General features: G+C 45.7%; 1 protein-coding gene across 2 annotated transcripts in view; it reads right to left on the bottom strand.

Moving 5' to 3' along the window:
* The window catches only part of NBR1 (NBR1 autophagy cargo receptor), a 751,844-nt gene that overhangs the window by 250,096 nt on the left and 487,232 nt on the right, over positions 1 to 14,516 (bottom strand). For both annotated transcript variants that reach the window (XM_069237768.1, XM_069237769.1), the window contains exon 18: positions 2,015 to 2,390. In XM_069237768.1, coding sequence (XP_069093869.1) covers positions 2,015 to 2,390 — 376 coding nt within the window. The remainder of the gene's footprint in view (positions 1 to 2,014; positions 2,391 to 14,516) is intronic.

The following is a 14,516-nucleotide window of genomic DNA, read 5'->3' as shown; positions in this document are numbered from 1 at the left end:
CATAGAGACTCCCCTTCCCTATCACTACGACCTTCCAATACAAGAGCAGAAACCTGAACACCTGATCTATGGTGCTTGTTTTGGACCTAAAGCTAGGCTAAAGTGGTGATAAAATGCCTTTCTCATTGATCCAATCTTATATTTTCGATTGTAGTGCATGACAGAATAACTTTTGTACTGTATCTATAAGGCTAATTGGCCTATAGTTGGCGGGTAGGGACCTGTCGCCTTTCTTGTAAATGGGTATTACCTCGGCACCCCACCAGGACACAGGAATGGGAGCTCCCCTGACAATTGCATTGGATAGAAGGAGAATGTACTCGGCCCATTTGTCGATTTGTAAAGGAAGAGGTCTCCAGGGATGCCATCAGGGCCAGCAGCTTTTAATTGAACTATGTTGTCAATTGCTTCTCGGATGTCTCCCAAGTTGAACAGACAAACCCCATAGATGATACTCAGCTGGGGTTGGGCTGAGATGGTTACGAGTTGGCTTTTGACATTATAGAGGGAGTTGAAATGGCGGAACCAATCTGAGGGCAGGATGTTAGTGCCAATTGCAGGGGCTCCCTTTAGGTTTCTTTTGCTTGTTATGGCCCAAAAAGATCTGGAGTCCCCGCGTTCACATGCAGCCCTCAGGAGGCTCCATCTTTCCTCCGCCCAGTCCTTCCTGGCCTTGTTCTGCGCGTCTGTCTATACTGGTTCCGCAGAGACCTAACTCAGGCGACATCCTTATGTTTGATTGCGCTAATTAGCCTTGTTCGTGCCAGCCGGCAGTCCCGATTGTACCAATTAACCCCCTCGCGGGGAGAAGCACTGCCGGAATTGTGAGCAGCTGGCAGGGATAAGAGCTGTTCCAATCTTTTGGAAAAACTCAGTGTGAACATCGATTAGGGAGGAACAGCTTCCCACATCCTCTACCATCGTAGATATCAATGATACACAAAGTGTCAGGTCCAAATCGATGGAAGAGAGAATGTTGTCTCGCAGGATCACCTTGTTCCATCTAAGTTGCTGTCTGTTGTTCTCAGCCTGAACCACTTTGGCTACCTTAGTAGTGGTTGTTGCTGGGAGCGCCCTGCCCCATGGTGACTCTAAACTGAGACAGAGTGGATTGTGGTCACTGTCCGTTCAGGTCTGGACTACCATGTCATCAACCAAGTGCCAATATCTAAGGTCCATCAATATATAGTCGATGCAGCTCTTTCCCTGTGAACCAGTGAACGTGTGGGTGGCATGCTTATCTGATTTGGTTCTTCCATTTACAGCCCTCAGACCTTGGCTGAGGGTCAGGGCATTAAGTTGAAGGGCAGCCTAGTGCCACTTCTTAATGTGGGGAGCCCCAACCTTGGTATGTGCCAAATGTTATCTTCTATCCTGAGATCACCCATATGGTCCAGACCAAGGGGTTCAAAGGTAGTATTAAAGTCCCCCGCTACAATAAGGGCATGTTTGGAGGGTATTTTGCCCAGTTTGGTCTCTAGGGACTGCAGGGTCACAGAGCGGTTGGTCTCCCTTGTCCCCCTGGCATAGATGTTAAAAATGTCAGTGTCTGATTTACATGGAAATATGGCATTAGTGTTGGTAGTGGTCTTAAGACGTGCTCACTTCTAGGGAACATTCAAGAAAGCTTGGCCAACTGATAAAACCTACATACTTGTTCCAAAAGGAATACGCTCATCAACAGGAAAGAACAACCAGAAAAAAACTCACTTCATTCAAATTTTTTTTTTTTATTCTAATCTATGTAGCATCAAAATATATAGAAATGTACATGGATCTAATGAGCTCCAATCTGGAAAAAGATTACCAACAATGTTATTAAGAACCTCTCTGCAGTCCCTAAAAATAAGCATTTTTAAAATCACAGTGCTTATTCAATCTTCGTTGAAGTAAATATATATATATATATAAATGTATATATGTGTGTGTTTTAACAACATCACAATAAACAAGGAACCCATGAAACTTCCACAAGCAATATTAAGTATGCAAGTAGATTTAAGGCGAGGCATACCTCTGAAGCTGTGGCGGAAGGCGGACCACTTGTGGCATTAAAGGTATTGCGTCCAGAGTCTGGGAAGTAGTAAGAATATCGTTGATATTATGCATCTGTAATCGAGTCTCACTTTTATCATCATCTGTTAAATCTTTTCCAGTCTCTCCTTTTTCTATCTCAGACTGAGACATGGCAGAGCTGTACATGGACTCTGCTAAGGGACGGCTGGTGTCAAAGCATTCTGGAAGTATGATGAAATAATCTTCAGAAGAGGCAGACGAACCCTGACTTTGCACTTCATCCTTAGTATTATCATCACCATCATCTATGTCTTCAGCGTGGCTATTACTGTGTTTGTCATTGCCATTCGACCCACTGGGCATTTCCATTTTATCTAAATAAAAAGAAAAAATAGGTACAGTCCAGAGATAAAACAGTGAGTAGAAATACAATCTCTACATTACTAAAGAACAGTTGTAGATCTATTATTCCAAAAGGAACGCACATTGAGATATCCAGACAGCTAACAATAATGTCACTTTAAAAAGATTAATATTATATATATATAGCCATCTGGTGTTGGGCTCGGAGTGTTAAAAGTTGTTTTTCTTCGAAGAAGTCTTTTCGAGTCACGAGACCGAGGGACTCCTCCCATTTCGACTCCATTGCGCATGGGCGTCGACTCCATCTTAGATTGTTTTCTCCCACAGAGGGTGAGGTAGGAGATGTGTATGCTAGTAATAGTGCCCATGCAATGGAGTAATGTACATAATGTAGTTTAAAGTAATATATTTACAAATATACAGATGTTCAAGATCAACTTCTAAACGGCTACAGGCTCCCGGGGAGGTGGGTGGGCGCATGTGAATCTGCAGCGACTAATGCCACGAACAGATGTACACTGGGTAAGTGACATTTTCCGTTCGATGGCATGTGTAGCTGCAGATACACATGCTGTGCATAGACTAGTATATGTGGAAAATGTCACTTACCCAATGTACATCTGTTCGTGGCATGTAGTGCTGCAGATTCACATGCTTTGCATAAGTTTGTCATCTAGTGTTGGGCTCAGAGTGTTACAAGTTGTTGTTCTTTTGTAGGAAAGTGCCACTATTGGCATGGTTACCCCAACCACTTTTTGCCTAGTGTTGATGCCAACTTTGACTGAAAGTGTGCTGGGACCCTGCTAACCAGGCCCCAGCACCAGTTTTCTTTTCCTAAAACTTTCCCTTTGTTTCCACAATTGGCACAGCCCTGGCACACAGCTAAGTCCCTCGTAAAAGTTACCCCTGGTACCAAGGGCCCTGCTGCCAGGGAAGGTCTCCAAGGGCTACAGCATCTATTATGCCAACCCAGGGGACCCCTCACTCAGCACATGCACACTGCCTTGCAGCTTGTGTGTCCTGGTGGGGAGAAAAGACAAATCGACATGGCACTCATCTCAGGGTGCCATGCCCACACACTTCTCAGCACAATAAACCCACACTGATGCCAGTGTAGGATTTATTGAAAAATGCACACAAAGGGCATCTTAGAGATGCTCCCTATATGTTAGCCAAACTGCTAGTGTAGGACTGGCCAGTCTGTGCCAGCCTGCCACTGTCAGACATTTCTGACCACAAGGGGTGAGTGCCTTTGTGCACTCTGTGGGCAGAAACAAAGCCTGTCCTGGGTGGAGGTGCTTCACACCTCCCCTCTACAGGAACTGTAACACCTGGCGGTGATCCTCAAAGGCTCATGCCTCGGGTTACAGGTGTCCCAGGGCACTCCAGCTAGTGGAGATACCGCCACCCCGGGCAAAGCCCCACTTTTGGCGGCAAGTACGGCAGGAAAATTAGAAAAAACAGAGAAGTGACCACACCAGCCAGGACCACCCTTAAGGTGTCCAGAGCTGAGGTGGCCCCCTCCCTGCAGAATCCTCCATCTTGGTTTGGAGGACAGGGACCAACCGGGATAGGAATGTGCCCCCTTCCCCAAAGGGAGTGGACACAAGAGGGGTGTAGCCTCCCCCAGCGACAGTAGTCATTGGCTACTGCCCTCTGACCCCTAAAACACCCCTAAATCTAAGATCTAAGGGCCTCGCTGAACCCAGCTCACCAGATTCCTGGCAACCTACAAGAAGAAGAAAGACTGCTAAGCTGAAAACCCCCAGCAGAGAAGAAGGAAGACGACAACTGCTTTGGCCCCAGCCCTACCAGCCTGTCTCCTGCTTCAAAGAAACTTCAAACTACCAGTGGCGCGTCCAGTGGGACCAGCGACCTCTTCCCAAGTCCAGATGACTGTCCTACACCCAAAAGGACCAAGAACCCCCGAGGACAGCTGCTCTGTCTAAAGAAACGAACAACCAAGGACTCCCACCTCACTCCGGATGCATGAGTCTTGACCTCTGTCCACACAACGCCCATGGCCCGTGTCCAGGCGGTCCACCCAGCAAGAGAGGGTCCCCAGGCGATTGCGAGCAAGTGCCCACACTTGGTTTACCTCTCCACCCCTCCACGACGAAGCCTGCAGAGGGAGTCCCCAGGACCTCCCTGGCCGTGAAGCTCAGGACAAAAATATCCGACGCCTAGGAACACACTGCACCCGCGCCCCCAGGCCTTGGAGAAACCAAACCCCGGTGCTTCAACGTTCAGCAGGCAGCCCTCCTCTCTGTCCGACCGGTGGCCGAGACACCCCCCTGGACCTCACCTGCAGCCTCTGAATGACCCCCAGGGTCTCCTCATTGACCAGCATTGGAAACCCGACGTCCTGTTTGCACCCTGCACCCAGCTGCCCCTGTGCCGCTAAGGGTGTGTGTTTAGTGCCTACTTGTGGTCCCTCCAGTGCTCTTCTAATCCCCTCTGGTCTGCCCTCCGAGCCGCGGGTACTTGCCTGCAGGCAGGCATGGTTCCAATTACCCCCTGTCTCCATAGGAGCCCACGTTAAATTTGCTCAACTTTGACCTCTGCAACCAGCCGATCCCATTTTGCTTCTGATGGGTAGTTGGGGTTAACGTGAACCCCAAACGGTGGACTACCTAAAACCCAGAGACTGAAACTGTAAGTGTTGTACTTACCTGCAAACCGGCCTAACATTTCTTCCCCCACAGGAACTGTTCCTGAAAATTCTACTGTGTCCATTTTTAAAACAGATTATTGGCAATCGATCAAAAACTGTATTACTTACCTATTTCAAATTACTGTTGATACCTGTGTGAAATATGAAACATTTAAGGTAGTTACCTGCAATTTGAATTTTGTGGTTCTAAAAATAAATTAAGAAAATATATTTATTTGCTATATAAAACCCATTGGCCTGGAGTTAAGTCATTGAGTGTGTGCTTCTTCTATTTTCTGTCTGTGTAGAACAAATGCTTTGCACTACCCTCTGATAAGCCTAATTGCTGGATCACACCACCACAAAAGAGAGCATTAGTATTATCTATTTTAGCCTCTGGGGAACTCCTGGACTCTGTGCACATATCTCACTTTGATATCGTATATACAGAGCCAGAAGAAGCTTTTTCAAGTCACGAGATTGACTAACTCCTCCTCTCAGTGATAAAGCGCATTGGCATTGAGTCCTTTGTTAGATTGTTTTCCCGCAGGAGGGGGAAGTAAGGAGTTAAGAAATGTATATGTACATATATATAGTAAGAAAAGAACATGTCCATGGAATGTATATACACATTTACATAAAGAAAGTACTTCATGCCACGAACAGATGTACACTGGGTAAGTGACATTTACCGTTCAATGGCATGTGTAGCTGTAGGTTCATGAGCTTGCCTTTTAAAATCTGCTTGCTTTTATTAGTGAAAGGCATGCATAAGTCATGCCCTTTCCGGTGTTTAGCCCTCCTCAAACACAGTGACCAAGTACTGAAAACCTGTGAGGCGCCACGTTTTTGGTCCGGTTTCTGGACTACTTTTTCTCTTTTTTCGCAGCGCGATCTCCCTGGGCAGAAGTTGAGCGCTTTGCATGACATCGACCCTGTTACACAGTTAATTGCACTTTTGCCGGTTACGTAGATAACTGCACTTTTGCCGGTTGCATGGATAATTGCACTTTTGCCAATAGGTTGCACTTTTGCCAATAGGTTTCACTACGAATGAACTTTTATTTCCCTTTGAGTGTCTGCTTTGCACTGATGGCAGCCGTCAGCTCGCTTATGTGAAACTTTTACTTTTCAGTTTATATGGCAAGAAAAGTCCGGTTAATTATGTGAAACTGTTTTATTTTTATTTTAAATGTATGTGGCAAGAAAAGTCTGGTTAGGAGTTTACAATGCTAATTGCTCTAGCTCAAGCAAATGCAAGACCAGTTGCATTGTAAATGCTTGTTTAATTTTTCAATAGTGGTATCGTCCTCCGGCCCAAATAGCTACTGTTTGTTAAACGGCATATTAAGGACCGCTTGCTGTATCTCAAGTTTGAATCCTGAGGACCGCAACCAAGCAAGCCTCCTTATTATAACACTAGTATTTATACCCCTAACTGTGGCGTCTGCTGCATCTAGAGCGGATCTAATTTGATTGTTGGCAATAGCTTGTCCTTCTGCTATTTCCTGCTGTGCCCTCTTTTGGTTTTCTGGAGGAGATATAGGAGGAACCCCTGCATCTCGTCCCAATGGGCCCTCTCGTACCTGGCTAAAAGAGCTTGGGAGATGGCAATTCTCCACTAATTTGCAGCTTGAGTTGCCACTCTTATGCTTGCTGCATCGAATTTACGGCTTTCTTTATCAGGGGGAGGTGCATCCATTGTGAACTGACTGACTGCCCTCTTTCTAGCTGCACTGACAACAATGGAATCAGGTGGCAATTGTTGTGTTCTGAAGAGTGGATCTGATGGTGCAGCCTTATATTTTTTGTCCACCCTCGGTGTGAGTACACTCGCCTTTGCTGGTTCTTTAAAAAAATCATCAGCATGTTTTAGCATGCCTGGTAGCATTGGCAAAAATTGGTACTGCTTATGTGTAGAGGACAGAGTGTTGAATAGAAAGTCATCCTCTATGAGTTCAGAGTGCAGCTGCAAATTGTGGTATGTGGCTGCTCTAGCAATTACCTGATTATAGGCTGTGGTGTCTTCTGGTGGAGATGGCTTAGTGGGATACAGATCAGGGTCATTAGATGAGATAAGGGTCGTAATCATATACATCCCATGGGTCTACATTTTAAGTATCGTCGCTCATATAATCCCCATGTGAAGAGACAGGAGATTGCATAGAATACTGTGTAGGTGAAGGTGGTGGTGGAGAATGAGTTGGTGTGGTGGAGAAGTGGGAAGCAAAGGAGAATGTGGTGGAGAAGACAGGTGTACTGTCTTTGGTTTCTCTTGATTAAATATTTTTGCCGGTGAAGGCCCAGGTTCCAAACTTTCTTGGAAAGACAGCCTCCTCTTTGTTATTGAAGGAGGAGAGACAATAATTTTCCCCACGTCTTTTTGAATCTGTATTTTCCGTTGTTTATGGTCCATTACTTCAAGAATGGGTTTAATTTCTGCTGATTCCTCTGTAGATGGAACATATTTGCTTCCCATAGTTGTGTGCTCCGAAAGCGTGGTGACTGTCTGCTTTAATCAGGCTGAAAATGTGTAAAGCATTTGGGAGTTTTTTCAGCTACTAGGTGTTTTGCAAATGTTTTGGTTCCAAAGCAGAAGCCCCGATCTTGTGACTCGTCCCGAAACAGGCGGGGCAGTCTGTTTGGTCGAATGCATTTTGGTTTTCTTTGACGCCGAACCCGAGGGCCTGTCATCGAGATGTAATTTTTGGGCCCGACCATGGCCGGTAAGCAGTGGTGGTCCCACGACCATTTGTATTGACTTTTTGGGATGATTTGGTGATGGGAAGGGGCTGGCGTACTCATGTACTGCACCACAGGAATAACTTGGCTGTCCCCATCTGAGTCACGGTCGGAGTCGGAGTCTGCGATGGAAGCCACAGTCTGCGTCTGTTCCTCACTGAAAATGTTAGACGTTTGGTCGGTCGACTTCGATGCCATCTCCAGCCGTCGTTCTCTCCGACCCCGTAGTGTCTTCTTGGAGCGGAAGGATCGGCACGCCTCGCAGGTTTCTTTCTTGTGGTCCGGAGAGAGGCAGAGGTTACACACCAAGTGCTGGTCAGTGTAGGGGAACTTAGCGTGGTACCGAGGGCATAATCGAAACAGATCCATGAGCCTGTGACGCAGTAGGCCAGAGAAGGGTGCGGATGCCCAAATGGGCGTTTAATAGATCTCAACGCTACATTCGGATCAAGTGTAGTAAGGAAAACGCGTTTGAAAAAAGATACCAATGTGTAAAGGAAAGATAGAGAAGTTCACATAGTACCGAACCGAGATTTACCGTAGCGAGAGGCAACACGTCCGAACCAGACGGCGGAAAAACACAATCTAACAAAGGACTCCATGCCCTTGTGCGCTATCACTGAGAGGAGGAGTCACTCGCTCTCGTGACTCGAAAAGAAAAACAACTTGTAACACTCCGAGCCCAACACTAGATGGCGAACTTATGCAAAGCATGTGTATCTGCAGCTACACATACCATCGAATATATATATATGAAAAATGTCACTTACCCAGTGTACATCTGTTCGTGGTATGTTCCGCTGCAGATTCACATGCTGTGCATTATGCTTCTGCCATCTAGTGTTGGACTCGGAGTGTTACAAGAAGTTTTTCTTTGAAGAAATGTTTTCGAGTCACGGGATCGAGTGACTCCTCCTCTTCGTCTCCATTGCGCATGGGCATCGACTCCATGTTAGATTGTTTTCCCGCAGAGGGTAAGGTAGGAGTGATAGAGTATAGAGGTGATAAAGAAAAGAGATGTCCATGCTAATGCAAATCTCTCTCTCTCTATATATATATATATATATATATATATATATATATATATATATATATATATATATATATATATGTACAAGTGTTGTCAACTTACACGACTACAGGCTCCCGGGGAGGTGGGAGGGTGCATGTGAATCTGCAGCGGAACATGCCACGAACAGATGTACACTGGGTAAGTGACATTTTCCGTTTGGTGGCATTTGTAGCTGCAGATACACATGCTGTGCATAGACTACAAAGCAGTTTGTCCTCCCATAAAAGCAGTGGTTAGCCTGTAGGAGTTGAAGTTATTTGAAACAATGTTCTGAGGACAGCTTGACCCTCTGTGGCTTGTTCTGTTGCTAAAACATCTACACAGTAGTGTTTAGTGAATGTATGTGGTGTTGACCAAGTAGCTGCTTAACATATTTCAGCCATTGGTATATTTCCTAGAAAAGCCATTGTAGCACCTTTTTTCCTTGTAGAATGTGCTTTAGGAGTAACTAAAAGTTGTCTTTTGGCTTTAATGCAGCATGTTTGTATGCATCTTACAATCCATTTTGCTAATCCTTGTTTCGAAATGGGGTTACCTGTATGAGGCTTTTGAAAAGATACAAACAGCCGTTTGGTTTTTCTGAATGGTTTTGTTCTGTCTATATAGTACATTAGTGCTCTTTTAATGTCTAATGTATGAGCTCTTTCTGCCACGGAATCTGGCTGTGGGAAGAAGACTGGTAGTTACACCGATTTATATGGAAAGGCGATGCTACCTTTGGAAGAAATTTGGGGTTTGGTCTTAGTACAACTTTATGCTTGTGTACTTGTATGAACAGTTCTTCAAAAGTGAATGCTTGAATTTCACGGAGTCTTCGCAATGACATAATTGTGACTAGGAAGGCAACCTTCCATGATAAGCATTTGGCATGAGTGCATAGGTTCAAATGGTGGCCCCATAAGTCGCGTAAGCACTATGTTTACATTCCAAGAGGGAACTGGCAGTGTCCTGGGTGGAATAATGTGTTTTAAGCCTTCCATGATAGCTTTAATTACAGGAACTCTAAATAAGGAGCTGTGCGGTACATTTTGTAAATATGCTGAAATTGCAGTAATATGTATTTTTATGGAAGAGAATGCTAAATGTGATTTTTATAAATGGAGTAAATAGCATACAATATCTTGTATTGATGCTGTAAGAGGGTCAATCTGTTTAGATTGACAATAATATACAAATCTTTTCCATTTGTTAGCATTGCACTGTCTAGTAATGGGTTTTCTTGCTTGCTTGATATCTTCCATACATTCTGATGGTAGTAGTAAATATCCAAACTCTATGACCTCAGGAGCCAAATCGCCAGATTGAGTGCGTTGGGATTTGTCCTTTATTTTGTGTCAACAGGTCTGGTCTGGGAGTTTGGAGTGTGGTACTACTGAAATGTCTAACAATGTTGTGTACCACGGTTGACAGGCTCACGTTGGTGCTATGAATATCATATTGAGTGTGTTTTGACACAATTTGTTGACTACAAACGGAATGAGTGGGAGAGGGGGACAAGCATAAGCAAATTTCCCTGGCCAACTGATCCATAGAGCATTGCCCCTGTGTAAGGAAATGCCTCCTTGGCATGGTTCCCCCCTGACTTTCTGCCTTTGCTGATGCTAAGTTATGATTTCAAAGTGTGCTGGGACCCTGCTAACCAGGCCTGGGCATCAGTGTTCTTTCCCTAAACTGTACCTTTGTCTCCACAATTGGTACAACCCTGGCACTCAGGTAAGTCCCTTGTAACTGGTACCCCTGGTACCAAGGGCCCTGATGCCAGGGAAGGTCCCTAAGGGCTGCAGCATGTCCTATGCCACCCTGGGGACCCCTCACTCAGCACATGCTCACTGCCTCACAGCTTGTGTGTGCTGGCGGGGAGAAAATGACTAAGTCGACATGGCACTCCCCTCAGAGTGCCATGCCAACCTCACACTGCCTGTGGCATAAGTAAGTCACCCCTCTAGCAGGGCTTACAGCCCTAAGGCAGGGTGCACTATACCACTGGTGAGGGCATATGTGCATGAGTAATATGCCCCTACAGTGTCTAAGCAAAACCTTAGACATTGTAAGTGCAGGGTAGCCATAAGAGTATATGGTCTGGGAGTTTGTCAAACACGACTCCACAGTTCCATAATGGCTACACTGAAAACTGGGAAGTTTGGTATCAAACGTCTCAGCACAATAAATGCACACTGAAGCCAGTGTGCAATTTTCTGTAAAATACACCCAGAGGGCATCTTAGAGATGCCCCCTGAAAACATACCCGACTTCCAGTGTAGGCTGACTAGTTTTTGCCAGCCTGCCACACACCAGACATGTTGCTGGCAACATGGGGAGAGTGCCTTTGTCACTCTGTGGCCAGGAACACAGCCTGTACTAGGTGGAGGTGCTTCTCACCTCCCCCTGCAGGAACTGTAACACCTGGCGGTGAGCCTCAAAGGCTCACCCCCTTTGTTACAGCGCCACAGGGCATCCCAGCTAGTAGAGATGCCCTCCGGCCACTGCCCCCACTTTTGGCGGCAAGGCTGGAGGAGATAATGAGAAAAACAAGGAGGAGTCACCCACCAGTCAGGACAGCCCTTAAGGTGTCCTGAGCTGAGGTGACCCTTACTTTTAGAAATCCTCCATCTTGTAGAAGGAGGATTCCCCCAATAAGATTAGGGATGTGCCCCCCTCCCTACAGGGAGGAGGCACAAAGAGGGTGTAGCCACCCTCAAGGACAGTAGCCATTGGCTACTGCCCTCCCAGACCTAAACACACACCTAAATTCAGTATTTAGGGGCACCCCAGAACATAGGAAACTAGATTCCTGCAACCTAAAGAAGAAGAAGGACTGCTGACCTGAAGCCCTGCAGTGAAGACGGAGACAACAACTGCTTTGGCCCCAGCCCTACTGGCCTGTCTCCCAACTTCAAAGAAAACTGCTACAGCGACGCATCCAACAGGAACCAGCGACCTCTGAAGCCTCAGAGGACTGCCCTGCACCCAAGGACCAAGAAACTCCAGTGAACAGCGGCTCTGTTCAACCATCTGCAACTTTCTTGCAACAAAGAAACAACTTCAAGGACTTCATGTTTCCCGCCGGAAGCATGAGACTTTCTACTCTGCACCCGACGCCCCCGGCTCGACCTGCGGAAAACCAACACTACAGGGAGGACTCCCCGGCGTCTGCGAGCCTGTGAGTAGCCAGAGTTATCCCCCTGAGCCCCCACAGTGACGCCTGCAGAGGAAATCCAGAGGCTCCCCCTGACCTCAACTGCCTGTAACAAGGGACCCAACGCCAGGAACCAACACTGCACCCGCAGCCCCCAGGACCGGAATGAACCGAACTCTAGTGCAGGAGCGACCCCTAGGCGACCCTCTGCTTAGCCCAGGTGGTGGCTACCCTGAGGAGCCCCCCTGTGCCTGCCTGCATCGTTGAAGAGACCCCCCGGGTCTCCCCATTGCTTTCAATACAAAACCCGGCGCCTGTTTGCACTCTGCACCCGGCCGCCCCTCTGCCCCTGAGGGTGTACTTTCTGTGCCTGCTTGTGTCCCCCCCGGTGCCCTACAAAACCCCCCTGGTCTGCCCTCTGAGGACGTGGGTACTTACCTGCTGGCAGACTGGAACCGGTGCACCCCTGTTCTCCATTGAAGCCTATGTGTTTTGGGCACCTCTTTGACCTCTGCACCTGACCGGCCCTGAGCTGCTGGTGTGGTAACTTTGGGGTCGCCTTGAACCCCCAACGGTGGGCTACCTTGGACCCAACTTTGAACCCTGTAAGTGTTTTACTTACCTATGAACTTAACATTTACTTACCTCCCCCAGGAACTGTTGATTTTTGAAGTGTCCACCTTTAAAATAGCTTATTGCCATTTTTGTCACAACTGTACATGCTATTGTGATTATTCAAAGTTCCTAGAAAACCTGAGTGAAATACCTTTCATTTGAAGTATTACTTGTAAATCTTGAATCTGTGGTTCTTAAAATAAACTAAGAAAAAATATTTTTCTATATAAAAACCTTTTGGCCTGGATTAAGTCTTTGAGTGTGTGTTCCTCATTTATTGCCTGTGTGTGTACAACAAATGCTTAACACTACCCTCTGATAAGCCTACTGCTCGACCACACTACCACAAAATAGAGCATTAGAATTATCTCTTTTTGCCACACTCGATCCCGTGACTCGAAAACGTTTCTTTGAAGAATAACAACTTGTAACACTCCGAGCCCAACACTAAATGGCAGAAGCATAATGCACAGCATGTGTATCTGCAGCTACACATGCCACCGAACATATATATATATATATATATATATAGATATTTATATACACACACACACACACACACACTAACAAGGCAATTAAATGTCCACGTCTTGGATATAATAGCTACATCTGTACATATAATAGATATAAATGTACTGATATGAGAGCAAACAACATGTATCATATGCTTTCTGGTTACCAATCATCATAATCATGTGACTTAATCCTAGTTGTTCAACTTAAATTATTTATGCCTACAATTCACAGATTTGTTAACAATGGAAGGAGTGACTAGCACAACACTGCCCATTATGGTAAATGGGCAGTCACTTACCACAGGACTTTACAGCTGTATCGTCACTGGACAGAAAAGACAGATGTAAGATAATCACTGCTGGTGGAGTGCTATAACCTACACCACTTGTCACATTAGTTTAAGCTGCTGTCAATTATATATATAAAGGGCAAAATGCTAAACAAAGTTGCAACAGGAAAATAATTCATTATCTTACTTCAGTGGCTCTTTCCCGTCCATGCTAATCAAAATTGGTGTAATAAAATAGTGACTATAAAAGATAGCTAATCCTGGAAATTGTTGTGAAGCTAGTGAATGTGCATGAAGACAAAGAAAAGTGGGGGATAATCAACAATTAGTTTAGAGAGAAAATAGAAACTATTAGGGCTTTTGCTGGATGGTTGGTCATTTATCAGGAACATAGAAAGAACAAAGACGTTTTGGGTGAAGAGTGATGCACATTTAGAGGGGAAAGAAGGTGCACTTGGAGAGATACAAAGAGATTGATTTACTGACATTTCATCTAAGTAGTTCTTTAGTTGCACTGCTGCTGCTTTTACATATGTTATAGAAAATGTTGCTATGCTGTTTATGGTAACAATAAACACCGTGAGACAGCAAAGGCAATGAAGATAATCAGCTCCTCAATATATAACCAACAGCATTTGTAATTAAAACCGCCCCAATTTTTAAATGTTTCCCTCACCTAAAAATATCAAGCACATTATTATCTAAAGAATATATCCTATGTAGTCAGAAACCCTTTCAGAGGGCCACGGGGCATGCAGTGGCTACTGGGCCCAAGCGTGGTGGTTGAGGCTTTTTACTCCTGATATCCCTGGGCCCAGCCTACTGTGGATCTTGAGGAAATGGGCCAAGTACCCCTTCTGCATCTGAGTCTCAGTGGTAGCTGTGGACGACCAGTCAAATGTCCCCTGAGGGGGGGGGGGGGCAGTGAAAATACAGATTACTGAACACGACTCAGAACTCAAAGCACACACAGTAATGTTAATTAAATCCTTGACCCACCCTCTTCCTTGTAATGTGGTTGAGGTTATTACCCAGTCACTGGTGGCCACAACCAAGGAATGCTCACTAGTAGGATGTACCCGAGAGTTCCCCTTTGACTCTCAGGAGTTAGTCA

This window comes from Pleurodeles waltl, chromosome 6 (genome assembly GCF_031143425.1).
Source record: "Pleurodeles waltl isolate 20211129_DDA chromosome 6, aPleWal1.hap1.20221129, whole genome shotgun sequence".
NCBI classification, from domain to species: domain Eukaryota; kingdom Metazoa; phylum Chordata; class Amphibia; order Caudata; family Salamandridae; genus Pleurodeles; species Pleurodeles waltl.
The sequence above is the reverse complement of the archived record's forward strand: the minus strand, read 5'-3'. Positions and strand labels throughout refer to the sequence as shown.